This window comes from Tachyglossus aculeatus, chromosome 2, assembly GCF_015852505.1.
Source record: "Tachyglossus aculeatus isolate mTacAcu1 chromosome 2, mTacAcu1.pri, whole genome shotgun sequence".
NCBI lineage: Eukaryota > Metazoa > Chordata > Mammalia > Monotremata > Tachyglossidae > Tachyglossus > Tachyglossus aculeatus.
This window is the reverse complement of record NC_052067.1, coordinates 169,272,228-169,289,809: the sequence shown is the minus strand read 5'-3', so window position 1 is coordinate 169,289,809 and position 17,582 is coordinate 169,272,228. Positions and strand designations below refer to the sequence as shown.

The window sequence follows — 17,582 nt, the reverse complement described above, 5'->3', positions numbered from 1 at the left end:
ATTGAGCGCTTTACTATGTGCAGGTGTCACCGCACCTGCCGAGCACGTCTTGCTCCTTCCTCCCGGCTCCGTCCCCCGCGTCCCTCCAAGACTGAGTCCTCTCCTCCCACACTGAGCTCCCCCCTTACCTCCTTCCCCTCCCCACAGCACCTGTGTATATGTCTGTACGTATTTATCACTCTTTATTTTATTTATACATATTTATCCTATTTTATTTTGTTAATGTTTTGTCTGGTTGTCTGTCTCCCCCTTCTAGACTGTGAGCCCGCTGTTGGGTAGGGACCGTCTCTAGATGTTGCCAACCTGTACTTCCCAAGCGCTTAGTCCAGTGCTCTGCACACAGTAAGCGCTCAATAAATACGATTGAATGAATGAATCAAGGACGGGAAACGGTTGGCAGTGCCCGGCGAGGTGCCCGCCGCCAGTTGTTCCAGCCCTGAACCCGCCTCACGTCCCGCCTCCCAAACTGCCCCCCTGCATCCCGCCCCCGGGGCCATCCCCTCGGTGGCGGAAGACACCATCGAGCCTGTCGCTTGGCCAGATCAATCAATCAATCAATCGTATTTATTGAGCGCTTACTGTGTGCAGAGCACTGTACTAAGCGCTTGGGAAGTACAAGTTGGCAACATATAGAGACGGTCCGTACCCAACAGCGGGCTCACGGTCACAGATGGACAGAGGGCAACTCTCACTTTTGTCCGACGGTTGTTAGGAAACCCCTGGCGGGGTGAAAAGAACGATTTTAGCCCATCCCGTGTATCGTTGTCATCGTCCTTGGATTTGAGAAGCAGCGTGGCATAGTGCTTAGTACAGTGCTCTGCACACAGTAAGCGCTCAATAAATACGATTGAATGAATGAATGAATGAGCAGTGGCCAGATCCCGGGCCCGGCGCCAGAAGGTCGTGGGTTCTAATTCCGGCTCCGCCACTTATTTTTTTTAATAGCATTTATTAAGCGCTTACTATGTGCAAAGCACTGTTCTAAGCATTGGGGAGGTTACAAGGTGATCAGGTTGTCCCACGGGGGGCTCACAGTCTTAATCTCCGTTTTACAGATGAGGTAACCGAGGCCCAGGGAAGTTAAGTGACTTAATGATGGCATTTATTAAGCGCTTACTATGTGCAAAGCAGCGTTCTAAGCGCTGGGGAGGTTACAAGGTGGTCAGGTTGTCCCACGTGGGCTCACAGTCTTAGTCCCCATTTTACAGATGAGGGAACTGAGGCCCAGAGAAGTTAAGTGACTTGCCCAAAGTCACCCAGCTGACAATTGGCAGAGCTGGGATTTGAACCCATGACCTCTGACTCCAAAGCCCGGGCTCTTTCCACTGAGCCACGCTGCTTCTGCTTCACTTGTCGGCTACGTGACTTCGGGCAAGCAACTTGACTTCTCTGGGCCTCAGTGACCTCATCTGGAAAACGGGGATGGAGACCGGGAGCCCCACGTGGGACAGGGACTGTGTCCACCCCGATTTACTCGGATCCCCACTGTTGGGTAGGGACTGTCTCTATGTGTTGCCAATTTGTGCTTCCCAAGTGCTTAGTACAGTGCTCTGCACATAGTAAGCGCTCAGTAAATACGATTGATGATGATGATCCACCACGGCGCTCAGTCCAGTGTCTGGCCCGCAGTAAGCGCTTAACAAATGCCGTTATTATTATTAGCATTGTTAGCCTCATCATCAGTGGTATTGAGCACTTACTGTGCGCAGAGTTCGGGTAGTAGATCATCAATCGTATTTATTGAGCGCTTACTATGTGCAGAGCACTGTAGATCCATTCTCTCTGCACGCAACATGCTTACGGTCTGGAGGGGGAGACAGAAATAGAAATAATTTATAATATGTGATTTATGGATACGTACATAAAGGCCTTTGGGCGTGAGAGTGGGGTGAAAATCAAATACCTGAAGGGAGAGGATTTAATTGAAAGGAATTCGATCGAAAGGAATTCCTCCCATCTCCACGGAGATATATGTGTATCTCTCTGGCAGTGGTATTTATTGAGCCCTTTACTGTGTTCGGAGCACCATGCTAAGCGCTTGGGAGAGTACAATATAGCAGAGATGGGAGAAGCAGCATGGCTCAGTGGAAAGAGCCCGGGCTTGGGAGTCAGAGGTCATGGGTTCGAATCCCGGCTCTGCCACGTGTCAGCTGGGTGACCTTGGGCAAGCCACTTAACTTCTCTGGGCCTCAGTTACCTCATCTGTAAAATGGGGATTAAGACTGTGAGCCCCTCGTGGGACAGCCTGACCACCTTGTATCCCCCCACATAGTAAGCGCTTAACAAATACCATCATTATTATATAAGGGAGATTCTCGGGGAGGGGGGGTTCCCCAAAGCGCACCACCAATTCAGTCAACTGAATGACAAGAGCGATGCCATCCCCCAAATTTCTCTCCCGGAATCAAGGGAAGGTGGCATCTCTTGGCCTGTGCTGCTAAAGGGGACATTGAAAGTTGAGTTCCGCTTCCAATCCATGATGGTGTGAAAAAGACAGGAAAAAAATCGGTAAAATGCAGACACTTTTCTCCTTTATTTTAATTTTTTTTTACCTTCTGAAGCGTTTGCGTCTTGTGAAACGTGAGTTTGCCCGATTTTCGTCACGTGTGCCGCAGATTAGGTATCCGTGCCGCGGCTCGTGCCAACTGGCAGCCCAACTCCGTGCTTTTTAAACGCACTAATGGAGGCTCCTCGCCCCACTTGTTCACTTCGACAGAGCTCCGGTAACAGCCCCCTCTGGGTCGCTCATTAACCGCGTTACCTTTTGCTTGCAATTTATGGCTGGCATCCCAAACGCCGCTTGGCATTTCAACGCGCAAGGGACAGCTCTCCGCCATCGGGGAAAAAGTCACCAACCTCCAAGTTCTCCTCCATCCCCCGGGGATCTTTCCTTTAAGCGATCTTTCGGTGCTGTCATTCATTTAATAATAATAATTACGGCATTCGTTAAGCGCTTACTATGTGCCAGGCACCGGTACTAAGCGCTGGTGGGGGGGATGCAACAGATGGCGTTTCCCTTCCTCTCCCCCTTTCCTTCCTCTCCCCCTTTCCTTCCTCTCCCCCTTTCCTTCCTCTCCCCCTTTCCTTCCTCTCCCCCTTTCCTTCCTCTCCCCCTTTCCTTCCTCTCCCCCTTTCCTTCCTCTCCCCCTTTCCTTCCTCTCCCCCTTCCTTCCTCTCCCCCTTTCCTTCCTCTCCCCCTCTTCCCCCTCTCTATCCCCCCATCTTACCTCCTTCCCTTCCCCACAGCACCTGTATATATGTATATATGTTTGTACATATTTATTACTCTATTTTACTTGTACATATCTATTCTATTTATTTTATTTTGTTAGTATGTTTGGTTTTGTTCTCTGTCTCCCCCTTTTAGACTGTGAACCCACTGTTGGGTAGGGACTGTCTCTATATGTTGCCAACTTGTCCTTCCCAAGCGCTTAGTACAGTGCTCTGCACACAGTAAGCACTCAATAAATACAATTGATGATGATGGGGTTGGCCCCAGTCCCTGTCCCCCGTGGGGCTCAACGGTCTCAATCCCCATTTTGCAGATGAGGGAACTGAGGCCCAGAGAAGCGAAGTGATACAGCAGACAAGTGGCAGAGCCGGGATTAGAACCCAGGACCCTCTGACGCCGAGGCGTGGGCTCTACCCGCTGGGCCGTGCTGCTGCTCCCACACCCCACGAGCGAATTTTTCAGTTCCCCCACCGGTTTTGAAGTAGATGCCGGATTCTCCGTGAGCCGAGCGCTGTTTCCAGCGAGTCTGCCTTGGATTAATCAGTCAATCAATCGTATTTATTGAGCGCTTACTGTGTTCAGAGCACTGTACTAAGCGCTTGAACCTAGTAAGCGCTTAATAAATGCCATCATCATCAAGAGCCCGGGCTTGGGAGTCGGGGGTCGTGGGTTCTAATCCCGGCTCTGCCACTTGCCTGCTGTGTGACCTTGGGCGAGTCACTTCACTTCTCTGGGCCTCAGTGACCTCATCTGTCAAATGGGGATGAAGACTGTGAGCCCCATGTGGGACAACCTGATCAACTTATAGTCCCCAGCACTTAGGATGGTGCTTTGCACACAGTAAGCGCTTAGCAAGTGCTATTATTATTATTATTATTATTTTATCTCCACGGGGAAAGTTTTCAAATTTCGGGAGGGGAAACCCTGAGCCGGAGTTTGAACACGTGGGGTGATGGTCCCCCACCTCTTTGCACTATTGGATTTTCACATTACACGATCTTTTCAGGAGCCGCCCCCCTACCAAACAAAGAAAGAAAATCCCCTCAGAATAGCGGCGGTTCACAGACTTTAATAATAATAATGATGATGGCATTTCTTAAGTGCTTACTATGAGCAAAAAGCACTGTTCTAAGCACTGGGGAGGAGATGCTCACCCCTCATATTGTACACATTGTACATATTTATTACTGTATTTATTTCACTTGTACATATCTATTCTATTTATTTTATTTTGTTAGTATGTTTGGTTTAGTTCTCTGTCTCCCCCTTTTAGACTGTGAGCCCACTGTTGGGTAGGGACTGTCTCTATATGTTGCCAATTTGTACTTCCCAAGCGCTTAGTACATAGTACAAGCGCTCTGCACATAGTAAGCGCTCAATAAATACTATTGATGATGATGATGATGATGCAAGGTGATCAGGTTGTCCCATGAGGCTCACAGTCTTAACCCGCATTTTACAGATGAGGTCATTGAGGCTCGGAGAAGTGAAGTGACTTGGCCAAAGTCACACCGCTGACAATTGGTGGAGCTGGGATTTGAACCCACGACCTCTGACGCCCAAGCCCGGGCCCTTTCCACTGAGCCACGCTGCTTCTCCCTCCCCGCCCGCCCCGGGAAGCCCCCGCCTTTTCGGGTTGTAGCCGGCTGGTCCCCGGTTGGAGAAGGGGGGGCTTTGGGCCCGGAGGGGCGAGCGTCTCCTCTCCCAGCGGACGGCCCCGCCGCTTTGCTGCACCAGCCTTCTCTCTGATCTCCCATCCTCGTGTCTCTCTCCACTTCAATCCATACTTCATGCTGCTGCCCGGATTATCTTTGTCCAGAAACGCTCTGGGCATATCACTCCCCTCCTCAAAAACCTCCAGTGGCTACCGATTAATCTGCGCATCAGGCAGAAACTCCTCACCCTGGGCTTCCAGGCTGTCCATCATCCCCTGGCCCCCTCCTCCCTCACCTCCCTTCTCTCCTTCTACTGCCCAGCCCACAACCTCCGCTCCTTCACCGCTAATCTCCTCCCCGTACCTCGCTCTCGCCTGTCCCGCCATCGACCCCCGGCCCATGTCACCCCCCGGGCCTGGAATGCCCTGCTCCCTCTGCCCATCTGCCAAGCTAGCTCTCTTCCTCCCTTCAAGGCCCTGCTGAGAGCTCACCTCCTCCAGGAGGCCTTCCCAGACTGAGCCCCTTCCCTCCTCTCCCCCTCGTCCCCCTCTCCATCCCCCCCCATCTTACCTCCTTCCCTTCCCCACAGCACCTGTATATATGGATATATGGTTGTACATATTTATTACTCTATTTATTTATTTATTTATTTTACTTGTACATTTCTATCCTATTTATTTTATTTTGTTGGTATGTTTGGTTCTGTTCTCTGTCTCCCCCTTTTAGACTGTGAGCCCACTGTTGGGTAGGGACTGTCTCTATGTGTTGCCAACTTGTACTTCCCAAGCGCTTAGTACAGTGCTCTGCACATAGTAAGCGCTCAATAAATACGATTGATTGATTGATTTGCGACACCTGTCTGCCGTGTGCCCTTGGGCAAGCCACTTCCACTTCTCTGGGCCTCAGTTGCCTCATCCTTAAAATGGGAATTAAGACTGTGAGCCCCCCCCGCCGTGGGACCACCTCATCACCTGGTCTGTACACCGGCGCTTAGAGCAGTGCTTGGCACCTAGTAAGCGCTTAACAAATGCCATCATTATGATGATTATCGAGGCCGGCGTTTACCTGCCCCCCTCCTCCTCTTCCCTGTCCCCCCCCGGCTCCCCCTGCGATCCCCCCCAACATCAGCCAAGAAGCTCAACTCCCCAGGGTGGATTCTCGCCGGAAAACTGCAGGCGCCAGAAGCCTTTAAATCCTTTCTCCCGTGCTCCGCTGACGCAGGCTTTCAGATTTCCAAAAGGGAAGCTTTCCCTCCCCTCCTGGCCGTGGTAGGGTCAGAATAAGACCCCCCCACACACAAATAATAATAAAATAATGGCATTTATTAAGCGCTTAGTCTGTGCAAAGCACTGTTCTAAGCGCTGGGGGGGTTACAAGGTGATCAGGTTGTCCCACGGGGGGCTCACAGTCTTCATCCCCATTTTACAGATGAGGGAACTGAGGCCCAGAGAATGATGGCATTTATTAAGCGCTTACTATGTGCAAAGCACTGTTCTAAGCGCTGGGGGGGTTACAAGGTGAGCGGGTTGTCCCAGGTAGGGCTCACAGTCTCAATCCCCATTTTACAGGTGAGGTAACTGAGGCCCAGAGAAGTGAAGTGACTTGCCCAAAGTCACACAGCTGAGTGGCGGAGCCGGGATTTGAACCCATGACCTCGGACTCCAAAGCCCGCGCTCTTTCCACTGAGCCACGCTGCTGCTCGTCGAGGTCCTAATGGACCTGTTTGGGACGGGGATGGGACTATTCTGTTGATCTATTTTGATGCTATTGACCCCTGTCTATTTAATAATAATAATATTAATTTGTTAAGTGCTTACGATGTGCCAAGCCCTGTTCTAAGCGCTGGATAGATACAAGGTCATCAGGTTGTCCCCCGTGGGGCTCACAGTCTTCATCCCCATTTGACAGATGAGGTCAACTGAGGCACAGAGAAGTGAAGTGACTTGCCCAAGGTCCCACAGCTGACAAGTGGCGGTGCTGGGATTAGAACCCGTGACCTCTGACTCCCAAGCCAGGCTCTTGCCAAGCAGCCATGCTGCTTCTCTTTTGTCGTCTGTCTCCCCCTTCTAATAATAATAATAACAATGATGATGATGGTATGATGATATGATAATAATTATATTATTATTATTATTTAAGTGCTTACTATGTGCTGTTCTAAGCGCTGGGGAGGTTACAAGGTGATCAGGTTGTCCCACATGGGGCTCAGTCTTAATCCCCATTTTCCAGATGAGGGAACTGAGGCCCAGAGAAGTGCAGTGACTTGCCCAGAGTCACTCAGCTGACAGTTGGTGGAGCCGGAATTTGAACCCAAGACCTCTGACACCAAAGCCCGGGCTCTTTCCACTGAGCCACGCTGCTTCTCCACTGTGAGCCCGTTGTAGGGTAGGGACCGTCTCTGTCTGTGGCCGAATTGTCCTTTCCAAGCGCTTAGTCCAGTGCTGTGCACACAGTGAGCGCCGTTGAATGAATGAATGAATGAATGAATGAATCTGGATACATCGGTAGGGAACTGTCGCCCCCATGTGGCGGAAGTGGAGTGATTCATTCATTCATTCATTCAATGCAATCGTATTTATTGAGCGCTTACTGTGTGCAGAGCACTGGACTAAGCGCTTGGGAAGTACAAGTCGGCAACGTCTAGAGATGGTTCCTACCCAACAGCGGGCTCACGGTCTAGAAGGGGGAGACAGAAAACAAAACATATTAACAAAATAAATAGAATAAATATGTACAAATAAAATAGAGTAATAAATACGAACAAACATATATACGTATATACAGGTGCTGTGGGGAGGGGAAGGAGGTAAGGCTGGGGGGATGGGGAGGGAGAGGAGGGGGAGAGGAAGGATATATATATATATCCTTATATGTATGTTGTACATTTATTACTCTATTTATTTATTTATTTATTTATTTTACTTGTACATTTCTATCCTACTTATTTTATTTTGTTGGTATGTTTGGTTCTGTTCTCTGTCTCCCCCTTTTAGACTGTGAGCCCACTGTTGGGTAGGGACTGTCTCTATGTGATGCCAATTTGTACTTCCCAAGCGCTTAGTACAGTGCTCTGCACATAGTAAGCGCTCAATAAATACGATTGATTGATTGATTGAAGGAGGGGGCTCAGTCTGGGAAGGCCTCCTGGAGTCCTATTGTGGGCAGATTTTCCTTGACTCCCGGTTAGGTATCCAGTGGTCCAGGGCATTGGAATAATACTAATAATAGTGATGGCATTTGTTAAGGGCTTACTATGTGCGAAGCACTGTTCTAAGCGTTGGGGAGGTTACAGGGTGATCAGGTTTTCCCACAGGGTGTTCACAGCCTTCGTCCCCATTTGACAGATGAGGTCACTGAGGGCCAGAGAAGTGACTTGAGGTCACAGAACTGACAAGTGGCGGAGCCGGGATTAGAACCCATGACCTCCGGCTCCCAAGCCCGGGCTCTTTCCACTGAGCCACGCTGCTTCTCTGCAATGATGGTATTTGTTAAGCGCTTACTATGTGCAAAGCACTGTCCTAAGCGCCGGGGGGGATACAAGGTGATCAGGTTCTCCCACGGGGGGCTCAGTCTTAATCCCCATTTTACAGATGAGGGAACTGAGGCACAGAGAAGTGAAGTGACTTCCCCCTCTCCCACTCCCCCTCTCCATCCCCCCCCCCGCCTTACCTCCTTCCCCTCCCCACAGCACCTGTATATATGTATATATGTTTGTATGTATTTATTACTCTGTTTTGCTTGTACATATTTATTCTACTTATTTTATTTTGTTAATATATTTTACTTTGTTGTCTGTCTCCCCCTTCTAGACTGCGAGCCCGCTGTCGGGTAGGGACCGTCTCTAGGTGTTGCCAACTTGGACTTCCCAAGTGCTTAGTCCAGTGCTCTGCGCACAGTAAGCGCTCAATAAATGCAATTGAATGAATGAATGAATGAACTGACTTGCCCAGAGTCACCCAGCTGACAATTGGCGGAGCTGGGATTTGAACCCATGACCTCTGACTCCAGAGCCCGGGCTCTTTCCACTGAGCCACGCTGCTTCTCTGGGAATGGCGGGGGGGGCCGGGAAATAAAGCAAGCTGCCCACCAGAGTCACTGCCAACTCGATTTGGGACCCCCGGTCCGCTGCCTTTCCTTGGCTGCATCTCCGAATTGCGGGCGACAAATCCATCACCGAGACCAGAACGTGCCGGAGAAGATGAGAGGCGGCGTGGCCTAGGGGTTAGAGCACAGGCTTAGGAGTCAGGTGGCCATGGGTTCGAATCTCCGCCCCACCGCTTGTCTGCTGAGTGACCTCGGGCAAGTCGCTTCACTTCTCCGGGCCTCGGTTCCCTCACCTGTCAGATGGGGATGGAGATGGTCTGCCGTACTGTGGGGCATTCATTCATTCATTCAATCGTATTTATTGAGCGCTTACTGTGTGCAGAGCACTGTACTAAGCGCTTGGGAAGTACAAGTTGGCAACATATAGAGGCGGTCCCTACCCGGGAGCGGGCTCACAGGGACCCTGTCCAACCCTATTAGCTTGTATCCACCCGGATGCTTAGTACAGTGCCTGCACACAGTAAGTGCTTAAACATCATTAGTATTATTATTCATTCATTCATTCGTATTCATTGAGCGCTTACTGTGTGCAGAGCACTGTACTAAGCGCTTGGGAAGGACAATTCAGCAACAGAGACAGTCCCTGCCCACAGCAGATTTAGGCTCAGGTAGTGTACTGTCTGGCCCTTCTCCATTAATAACGATGGCATTTATTAAGCGCTTACTATGTGCAAGCACTGTTCTAAGCGCTGGGGAGGCTACAAGGTGATCAGGTTGTCCCACATGGGGCTCAGTCTTAATCCCCATATTACAGATGAGGGAACTGAGGCCCAGAGAAGTTAAGTGACTTGCCCAAGTCACTTGGGCTTACAGTTAATCCCCATATTACAGATGAGGGAACTGAGGCCCAGAGAAGTTAAGTGACTTGCCCAAGTCACTTGGGCTTACAGTCAATCCCCATTTTACAGATGAGGTAACTCAGGCACAGAGAAGTTAAGTGACCTGCCCGAAGTCACACAGCTGACAACTGGCGGAGCCGGGATTAGAACCCATGACCACTAACTCCAAAGCCAGTGCTTTTTCCACTGAGCCACACTGCTTCATTCAGTTGTATTTATTGAGCGCTTACCGTACGCAGAACACTGTACTAAGCGCTTGGGAAGTACAGATCGGCAGCACGTAGAGACGGTCCCTACCCAAAAGGCTCAGACGTCCTTTTCTGTGTTTCCCCCAGGTGACGTCCAGTTCATCGACTATGAATACTCGGGCTACAACTACGTGGCCTACGACATCGGGAACCATTTCAACGAGTTTGCAGGTAAGACCTGGGTTCTAATCCCGGCACCGCCACCCGTTTCCTGCGGGACCTCAGGCAGTCGGCTTCACGCCTCCGGGCCTCAGTTCCCTCGTCTGGAAAACGGGGATGAAGACTGTGAGCCCCACGTGGGACAGGGACTGTGTCCAGTCCAACTTGTTTGTATCCTCCTCAGCGCTTAGGACAGTGCCTGATGCAGAGTAAGCGCTTAACAAATACCGTAATCATTATTACATAAAAAGAAAGATTCGGGAAGAACCTTGTTAAAACGAACAAACAAAATAAGGACAAGCGCGTTGTCGGTGGCGGATGACCTGGGAGAGAGTCGTCTTTTTACCCCGAGAGGAAGAAACGAGGCAGGATGGAAAAAGCCTGTGGCCTCGCATTTTCCCCGCCGATTTTATTTCCCGAGGACGGGACGAGAGCACGATGGGGATGGTTTTTCGCCAGGCAGCCCTGGGGAGAAGCCGGAACCCACCGTCGCCAGTCGTTTCTCTCACGGAACGTGGGAGATGAGCACTAGTCATTCTTCCATTCATTCATTCATTCATTCAGTCATATTTTTTGAGCGCTTACTGTGTGCAGAGCACTGAACTAAGAGCTTGGGAAGTCCAAGTTGGCAACATATTGAGACGGTCCCTACCCAACAGCGGGCTCACAGTCTAGAAAGGGGGACTTTTTCCCCCGGGGCCCTTGGGCTGGGGCGTTTCAACTTTCCCGGGGCTCTGGAAAACTAGACGCAGTTGGGGATTTGACCGACGATCACCTGTTTTGACAACTTTGCCGCCCCTGCCTCCTCCCGCCACCCCGTGCGGAGATCCGACCTCGTGGCCTCGGCGGGGACCAGGGAGAGAGTCGTCTTTTTACCCTGAGAGGAAGAAACAAGGCAGGATGGAAAAAGCCTGTTGCCTTGCATTTTCCCCGCCGATTTTATTTCCCGAGGACCGGACGAGAGCACGATGGAGATGGTTTTTCGCCAAGTGGCCCCGGGGAGAAGCCAGAACCCACCGTTGCCCGTCGTTTCTCTCACGGGACGTGGGAGATGAGCACGAGTCATTCTTTCATTCATTCATTTATTCATTCACTCAATCGTATTTATTGAGCACTTACTGTGTGCAGAGCACTGAACTAAGAGCTTGGGAAGTCTAAGTTGGCAACATATAGAGATAGTCCCTACCCAACAGCGGGCTCACAGTCTAGAAGGGGGACTTTGTCCCCCGGGCCCTTGGGCTGGGGCGTTTCAACTTTCCCGGGGCTCTGGAAAACTAGACGCAGTTGGGGATTTGACCGACGATCACCTGTTTTGACAACTTTGCCGCCCCTGCCTCCTCCCGCCACCCCGTGCGGAGATCCGACCTCGTGGCCTCTGGCGGGGACCGGGGAGAGGGTCGTCTTTTTACCCCGAGAGGAAGAAACAAGGCAGGATGGAAAGAGCCCAGCGCCTCGCCTTTTCCCCGCCAATTTTATTTCCCGAGGACGGGACGAGAGCACGATGGGGATGGTCTTTCGCCAAGCAGCCCAGGGGAGAAGCCGGAACCCACCGTCACCTGTCGTTTCTCTCACAGGACGTGGGAGATGAGCACGAGTCATTCTTTCATTCATTCATTCATTCAATTGTATTTATTGAGCACTTACTGTGTGCAGAGCACTGAACTAAGAGCTTGGGAAGTACAAGTTGGCAACATATAGAGATAGTCCCTACCCAACAGCGGGCTCACAGTCTAGAAGGGGGACTTTGTCCCCCGGGCCCTTGGGCTGGGGCGTTTCAACTTTCCCGGGGCTCTGGAAAACTAGACGCAGTTGGGGATTTGACCGACGATCACCTGTTTTGACAACTTTGCCGCCCCTGCCTCCTCCCGCCACCCCGTGCGGAGATCCGACCTCGTGGCCTCGGCGGGGACCAGGGAGAGAGTCGTCTTTTTACCCCGAGAGGAAGAAACAAGGCAGGATGGAAAAAGCCTGTTGCCTTGCATTTTCCCTGCCGATTTTATTTCCTGAGGACGGGACGAGAGCACGATGGGGATGGTTTTTCGCCAAGCGGCCCCGGGGGGGAAGCCAGAACCCACCGTCACCCGTCATTTCTCTCACGGGACGTGGGAGATGAGCATGAGTCATTCTTTCATTCATTCATTCATTCAATCGTATTTACTGAGCACTTACTGTGTGCAGAGCACTGAACTAAGAGCTTGGGAAGTACAAGTTGGCAACATATAGAGATAGTCCCTACCCAACAGCGGGCTCACAGTCTAGAAGGGGGACTTTGTCCCCCGGGCCCTTGGGCTGGGGCGTTTCAACTTTCCCGGGGCTCTGGAAAACTAGACGCAGTTGGGGATTTGACCGACGATCACCTGTTTTGACAACTTTGCCGCCCCTGCCTCCTCCCGCCACCCCGTGCGGAGATCCGACCTCGTGGCCTCTGGCGGGGACCGGGAGAGGGTCGTCTTTTTACCCCGAGAGGAAGAAACAAGGCAGGATGGAAAGAGCATGTCACCTCGTATTTTCCCTGCCGATTTTATTTCCCGAGGATGGGACGAGAGCACGATGGGGATGGTCTTTTGCCAAGCGGCCCCAGGGAGAAGCCAGAACCCACCGTCGCCTGTCGTTTCTGTCACGGGACGTGGGAGATGAGCACGAGTCATTCTTCCATTCATTCATTCATTCATTCATTCATTCAATCGTATTTATTGAGCGCTTTCTGTGTGCAGAGCGCTGAACTAAGCGCTTGGGAAGTACAAATGGGCCACATATAGAGACGGTCCCTACCAGGTCACAGGCTTGAGATGGAGAGGATGGTGGTGGTTGCAGACTCAATATGGGGATTGAAAGAGAGAGCAAGGATAATAAGGTTCATTCAGTCGTATTTATTGAGCGCTTACTGTGTGCAGAGCACTGTACTAAGTGCTTGGGAAGTACAAGTTGGCAACATATAGAGACGGTCCCTCCCCCGGGCCCTTGGGCTGGGACGTTTCAACTTTCCCGGGGCTCTGGAAAACTAGACACAGTTGGAGATTTGACCGACGATCACCTCTTTTGACAACCTTGCCGCCTCTGCCTCCTCCCGCCCCCCGTGCGGAGATCGGACCTCGTGGCCTCTGGCGGGGACCGGGGGACGAAGACACGCCTTGGCATCCTCCGGGAACGGCGGCAGAGACGCTTCCCGGCGGGAAGCGTGGGGCCCTGGGGGAAGTCACTGCGCTTTTCCGGGCCTCACCTCCCTCATTTTTCAAACAGGGATGAAGACCGTGAGCCCCAAGTGGGATAGGGCTGTCTCCCACCTGATTAGCTTGGTTCTACCATAGCGCTCAGGACAGTGCCCGCCGCGTAGTAAACGCTTAACAAATACTGTCAAAATAATAGTAATAATGTCATTTGTTAAGCGCTTACTGTTGGTTCATTTAATCGTATTTATTGAGCGCTTACTGTGTGCAGAGCACTGTACTAAGCGCTTGGGAAGTACAAGTTGGCAACATATAGAGACGGTCCCTACCCAACAGCGGGCTCACAGTCTCATCCCCACGGTGAGGGGATGAGAGAGGGAAGAGGAGGCCGCCAAGGAGACTGAGAATGAACATCCGGAGAGATAAGAGGAGAACCAGGAGAGACTGGTGTCAGTGAAACCGAGGTTGGAGAACGTTTCCGGGAAACGTTCGGACATGGGTTCGAATCCTGGCTCTGCCAATTGTCAGCTGTGTGACTTTGGGCAAGTCACTTGAATTCTCTGGGCCTCAGTTACCTCATCTGTAAAATGAGGATTAAGACTATTATTATTATTATTATTATTATTATTATTATTGTAACCTCCCCAGCGCTTAGAACAGTGGTTGGCACATAGTAAGAGCTTAACAAATGCCATCATTATTATTCTAACCAGAAAGAACCAAAAAAAAAAAAGGTGAAAAGTCAGTGTTGAGCCCACTTTTGGGTAGGGACTGTCTCTATACGTTGCCAACTTGTACTTCCCAAGCGCTTGGTACGGTGCTCTGCGCACAGTAAGCGCTCCATAAATGCGATTGATTGATTGATTGAAAAGTAGAGATGGAAGTAAGAGCCACCCATACGAGGCCCGCTGGGGTGCGTTGGCCGAAAGGGACTCGTTGTCGTCGTCGTCCCTTTTCCCTCGTGTTTTCCGTAGGAGTGAGCGAAGTGGACTACAGCCTCTATCCGGATAAGGCCCTGCAGGTGCAGTGGCTGAGAGCCTACCTTGAGGCCTACAAGGAATTCAAAGGATTCGGCGTGGACGTGAGCGAGAAGGAAGTGGAGGTCCTCTACATTCAAGTCAACCAGTTCGCGCTGGTAAGCTCCCCCCGGCCGGTCATCAGCATCATCATCAGTCGTATTTATTGAGCGTTTACTGTGTGCAGAGCACTGCACTAAGCACTTGGGAAGTACAAATTGGCAACATATAGACAGTCCCTACCCAACGGTGCCTGGATTCTGGTGGTGGGGCGGCATTTATCCCGACGCCCGCCTCCCCCTCGCCACGGCGACCGACTCCGACGTCCTTGCCGTCCGCTCCCAAGCGCCTAGAAGAGCAGCGCGGCCTGGGAGTGTCGGGAGGACCTGGGTTCTAATCCCGACTCTGCCGTGTGGCCGTGGGGAAGTCACTTCGCTTCTCCCGGCCTCCGCTCCCTCTTCTGTAAAATGGGGATGGAGATCGCGAGCCCCACGTGGGACGGGGATTGGGTCCAACCCGATTTTCTTGAATCCACCTCGGCGCTTAATACCGTGCCTGGCACATAGTAAGCGCTTAAGGCCTCCTCCAGGAGGCCTTCCCAGACTGAGCCCCCTCCTTCCTTTCCCCCCGTCCCCCCTCCATCCCCCCCATCTTACCTCCTTCCCTTCCCCACAGCACCTGTATATAGGTATATATGTTTGTACAGATTTATTACTCCATTTATTTATTTTACTTGTACATATCTATTCTATTTATTTTAATTTGTTAGTATGTTTGGTTTTGTGTCTCTGTCTCCCCCTTCTAGACTGTGAGCCCACTGTTGGGTAGGGACTATCTCTATATGTTGCCAACTTGGACTTCCCAAGCGCTTAGTCCAGTGCTCTGCACACAGTAAGCGCTCAATAAATACGATGGATTGATTGATTGATTAAGAAATTCCATTATTATTATTGTTATAGTTTTGTGTATATATATATATATATATATAATATATATATATATTATTGTTATAGTTTTTAGACTGTGAGCCCACTGTTGGGTAGGGACTGTCTCTATATGTCGCCAATTTGTACTTCCCAAGCGCTTAGTACAGTGCTCTGCACATAGTAAGCGCTCAATAAATACGATTGATGATGATGTTATTATTGTTATTATTATTAATAAACTGATGTCCTCCGATGCTTTTCCTTTAGGCCTCTCACTTTTTCTGGGGACTTTGGGCTTTGATTCAAGCCAAATATTCCACCATCGACTTCGATTTCCTGGGGTAAGTCGCTGCATTTTTGATTCTGTGGGCCCTCCTTCCTCTTCTCAGAACACTTAACCCTCTGCTTGCACCGGAAGGCTTCCCCTTTTTTTTTTTTTGGCGGAAAATGTGTGAAAGATTAGTAGTACACATCTGTGTGCGTGTGTTTATGCGAGTACCCAGCTGTCGTTCACTTCACCCCCTCTAGACTGTAAGCTCGTCGTGGACAGGGAATGTGTCTGTGTATTGTTATTGGTAATAATAATAGTAATGGGGTTACTGCCATTAGTACCAGAGGTCGTGGGTTCTAATCCCGGCTCCGCCACTGGTCTGCTGTGTGACCTTGGGCAAGCCACCTCACTTCTCTGGGCCTCAGTTCCCTCCTCGGTAAAAATGGGGCTGAAGACTGTGAGTCTGCTGTGTGACCTTGGGCAAGCCACCTCACTTCTCTGTGCCTCAGTTCCCTCATCTGTAAAATGGGGATTAAGATTATGAGCCCCCCATGGGACAACCTGATCACCTTGTAACCTGCCCAGCGCTTAGAACAGTGCTTTGCACATAGTAAGTGCTTCATTCATTCATTCAATCATATTTATTGAGTGCTTACTGTGTGCAGAGCACTGTACTAAGCGCTTGGGAAGTACAAGTTTAATAAATGCCGTCATTATTATTATTATTATTAAGTAAACAGGCATTAATAGAAGTAAATAAAATGGCAGATCTAGATATAAGTGCTGTAGGGCAGGGAGGGGGGAAGAGCAAAGGGAGGCAAGTCAGGGCGACGCAGACGGGAGGGGGAGATGAGGAAAAGTGGGGCTTAGTCTGGGAAGGCCTCTTGGAGGAGGTGGGCCGTCAGTAAAGGTGGGGAGAGTCATTGTCTGGGGGATTTGAGGAGGGAGCGCGTTCTGGGCCAGAGGTGGGACGGGGCCCAGGGGTCGACGGCAAGATGGGCGAGCTGGAGGCCCAGTGAGAAAGGGTTAACTGTGAGCCCCATGTGGGACAGGGACTGTCTCCGACCCAACGTGCTTGTCTCAGCCCCAGCGCGTAGTAATAGTAACAATAATGGTATTTTTTTAAAGCACTTACTATGTGCCAAGCACCATTCTAAGCACTGGAGGGGATACAAGGTAATCAGGTTGTCCCCCACGGGGCTCACAGTCTTCATCCCCATTTTTCAGATGAGAGCCCCAGAGAGGTGAAGCGACTTGCCCCAAACCAGCTGACGAGTGGCGGAGCCGGGATTAGAACCCACGACCTCTGGCTCCCAAGCCCGGGTTCTTTCCGCGAAGCCATGCTGTAATAATAATAATAACGATGGCATTTATTAAGCGCTTACTATGTGCAAAGCACTGTTCTAAGCACTAGGGAGGTGACAAGGTGATCAGGTTGTCCCACGGAGGGCTCACAGTCTTCACCCCCATTTTCCAGATGAGGTAACTGAGGCCAAGAGAACTGAAGTGACGTGCCCAAAGCCACACAGCTGACAGTTGGCAGAGCTGGGATTTGAACCCATGACCTCTGACTCCAAAGCCCGGGCTCTTTCCACTGAGCCATGTGAGCCCGCTGTTGGGTAGGGACTGTCTCTATGTGTTGCCGACTTGTACTTCCCAAGCGCTTAGTACAGTGCTCTGCACACAGGAAGCGCTCAATAAATACGTTTGATTGATTCTCTACTACTACTACTACTACTACTACTACTGTTAATAATGTTGGCATTTGTTAAGCGCTTACTATGTGCAAAGCACTGTTCTAAGCGCTTGGGGGGATACAAAGTGATCAGGTTGTCCCACGTGGGGCTCACAGTCTTAATCCCCATTTTACAGATGAGGTCACTGAGGCTCAGAGAAGTTATGTGACTTGCCCAAGGTCACACAGCGGACAGGTGGCGGAGCCAGGATTCGAACCCCTGACCTCTG

At 50.8% G+C, this 17,582-nt stretch overlaps 1 protein-coding gene across 3 annotated transcripts in view; it reads left to right on the top strand.

The window, feature by feature from the left end:
• ETNK1 (ethanolamine kinase 1) overlaps positions 1–17,582 on the top strand; it is an 83,446-nt gene that overhangs the window by 59,310 nt on the left and 6,554 nt on the right. For all 3 annotated transcript variants that reach the window (XR_005454892.1, XR_005454890.1, XM_038760219.1), the window contains exons 5-7: positions 10,166–10,249; positions 14,379–14,539; positions 15,614–15,687. Coding sequence is in view for 1 of the 3 variants with exons in the window: in XM_038760219.1 (XP_038616147.1) it covers positions 10,166–10,249; positions 14,379–14,539; positions 15,614–15,687 (319 nt within the window). In the remaining 2 variants the exon portion in view is untranslated. The remainder of the gene's footprint in view (positions 1–10,165; positions 10,250–14,378; positions 14,540–15,613; positions 15,688–17,582) is intronic.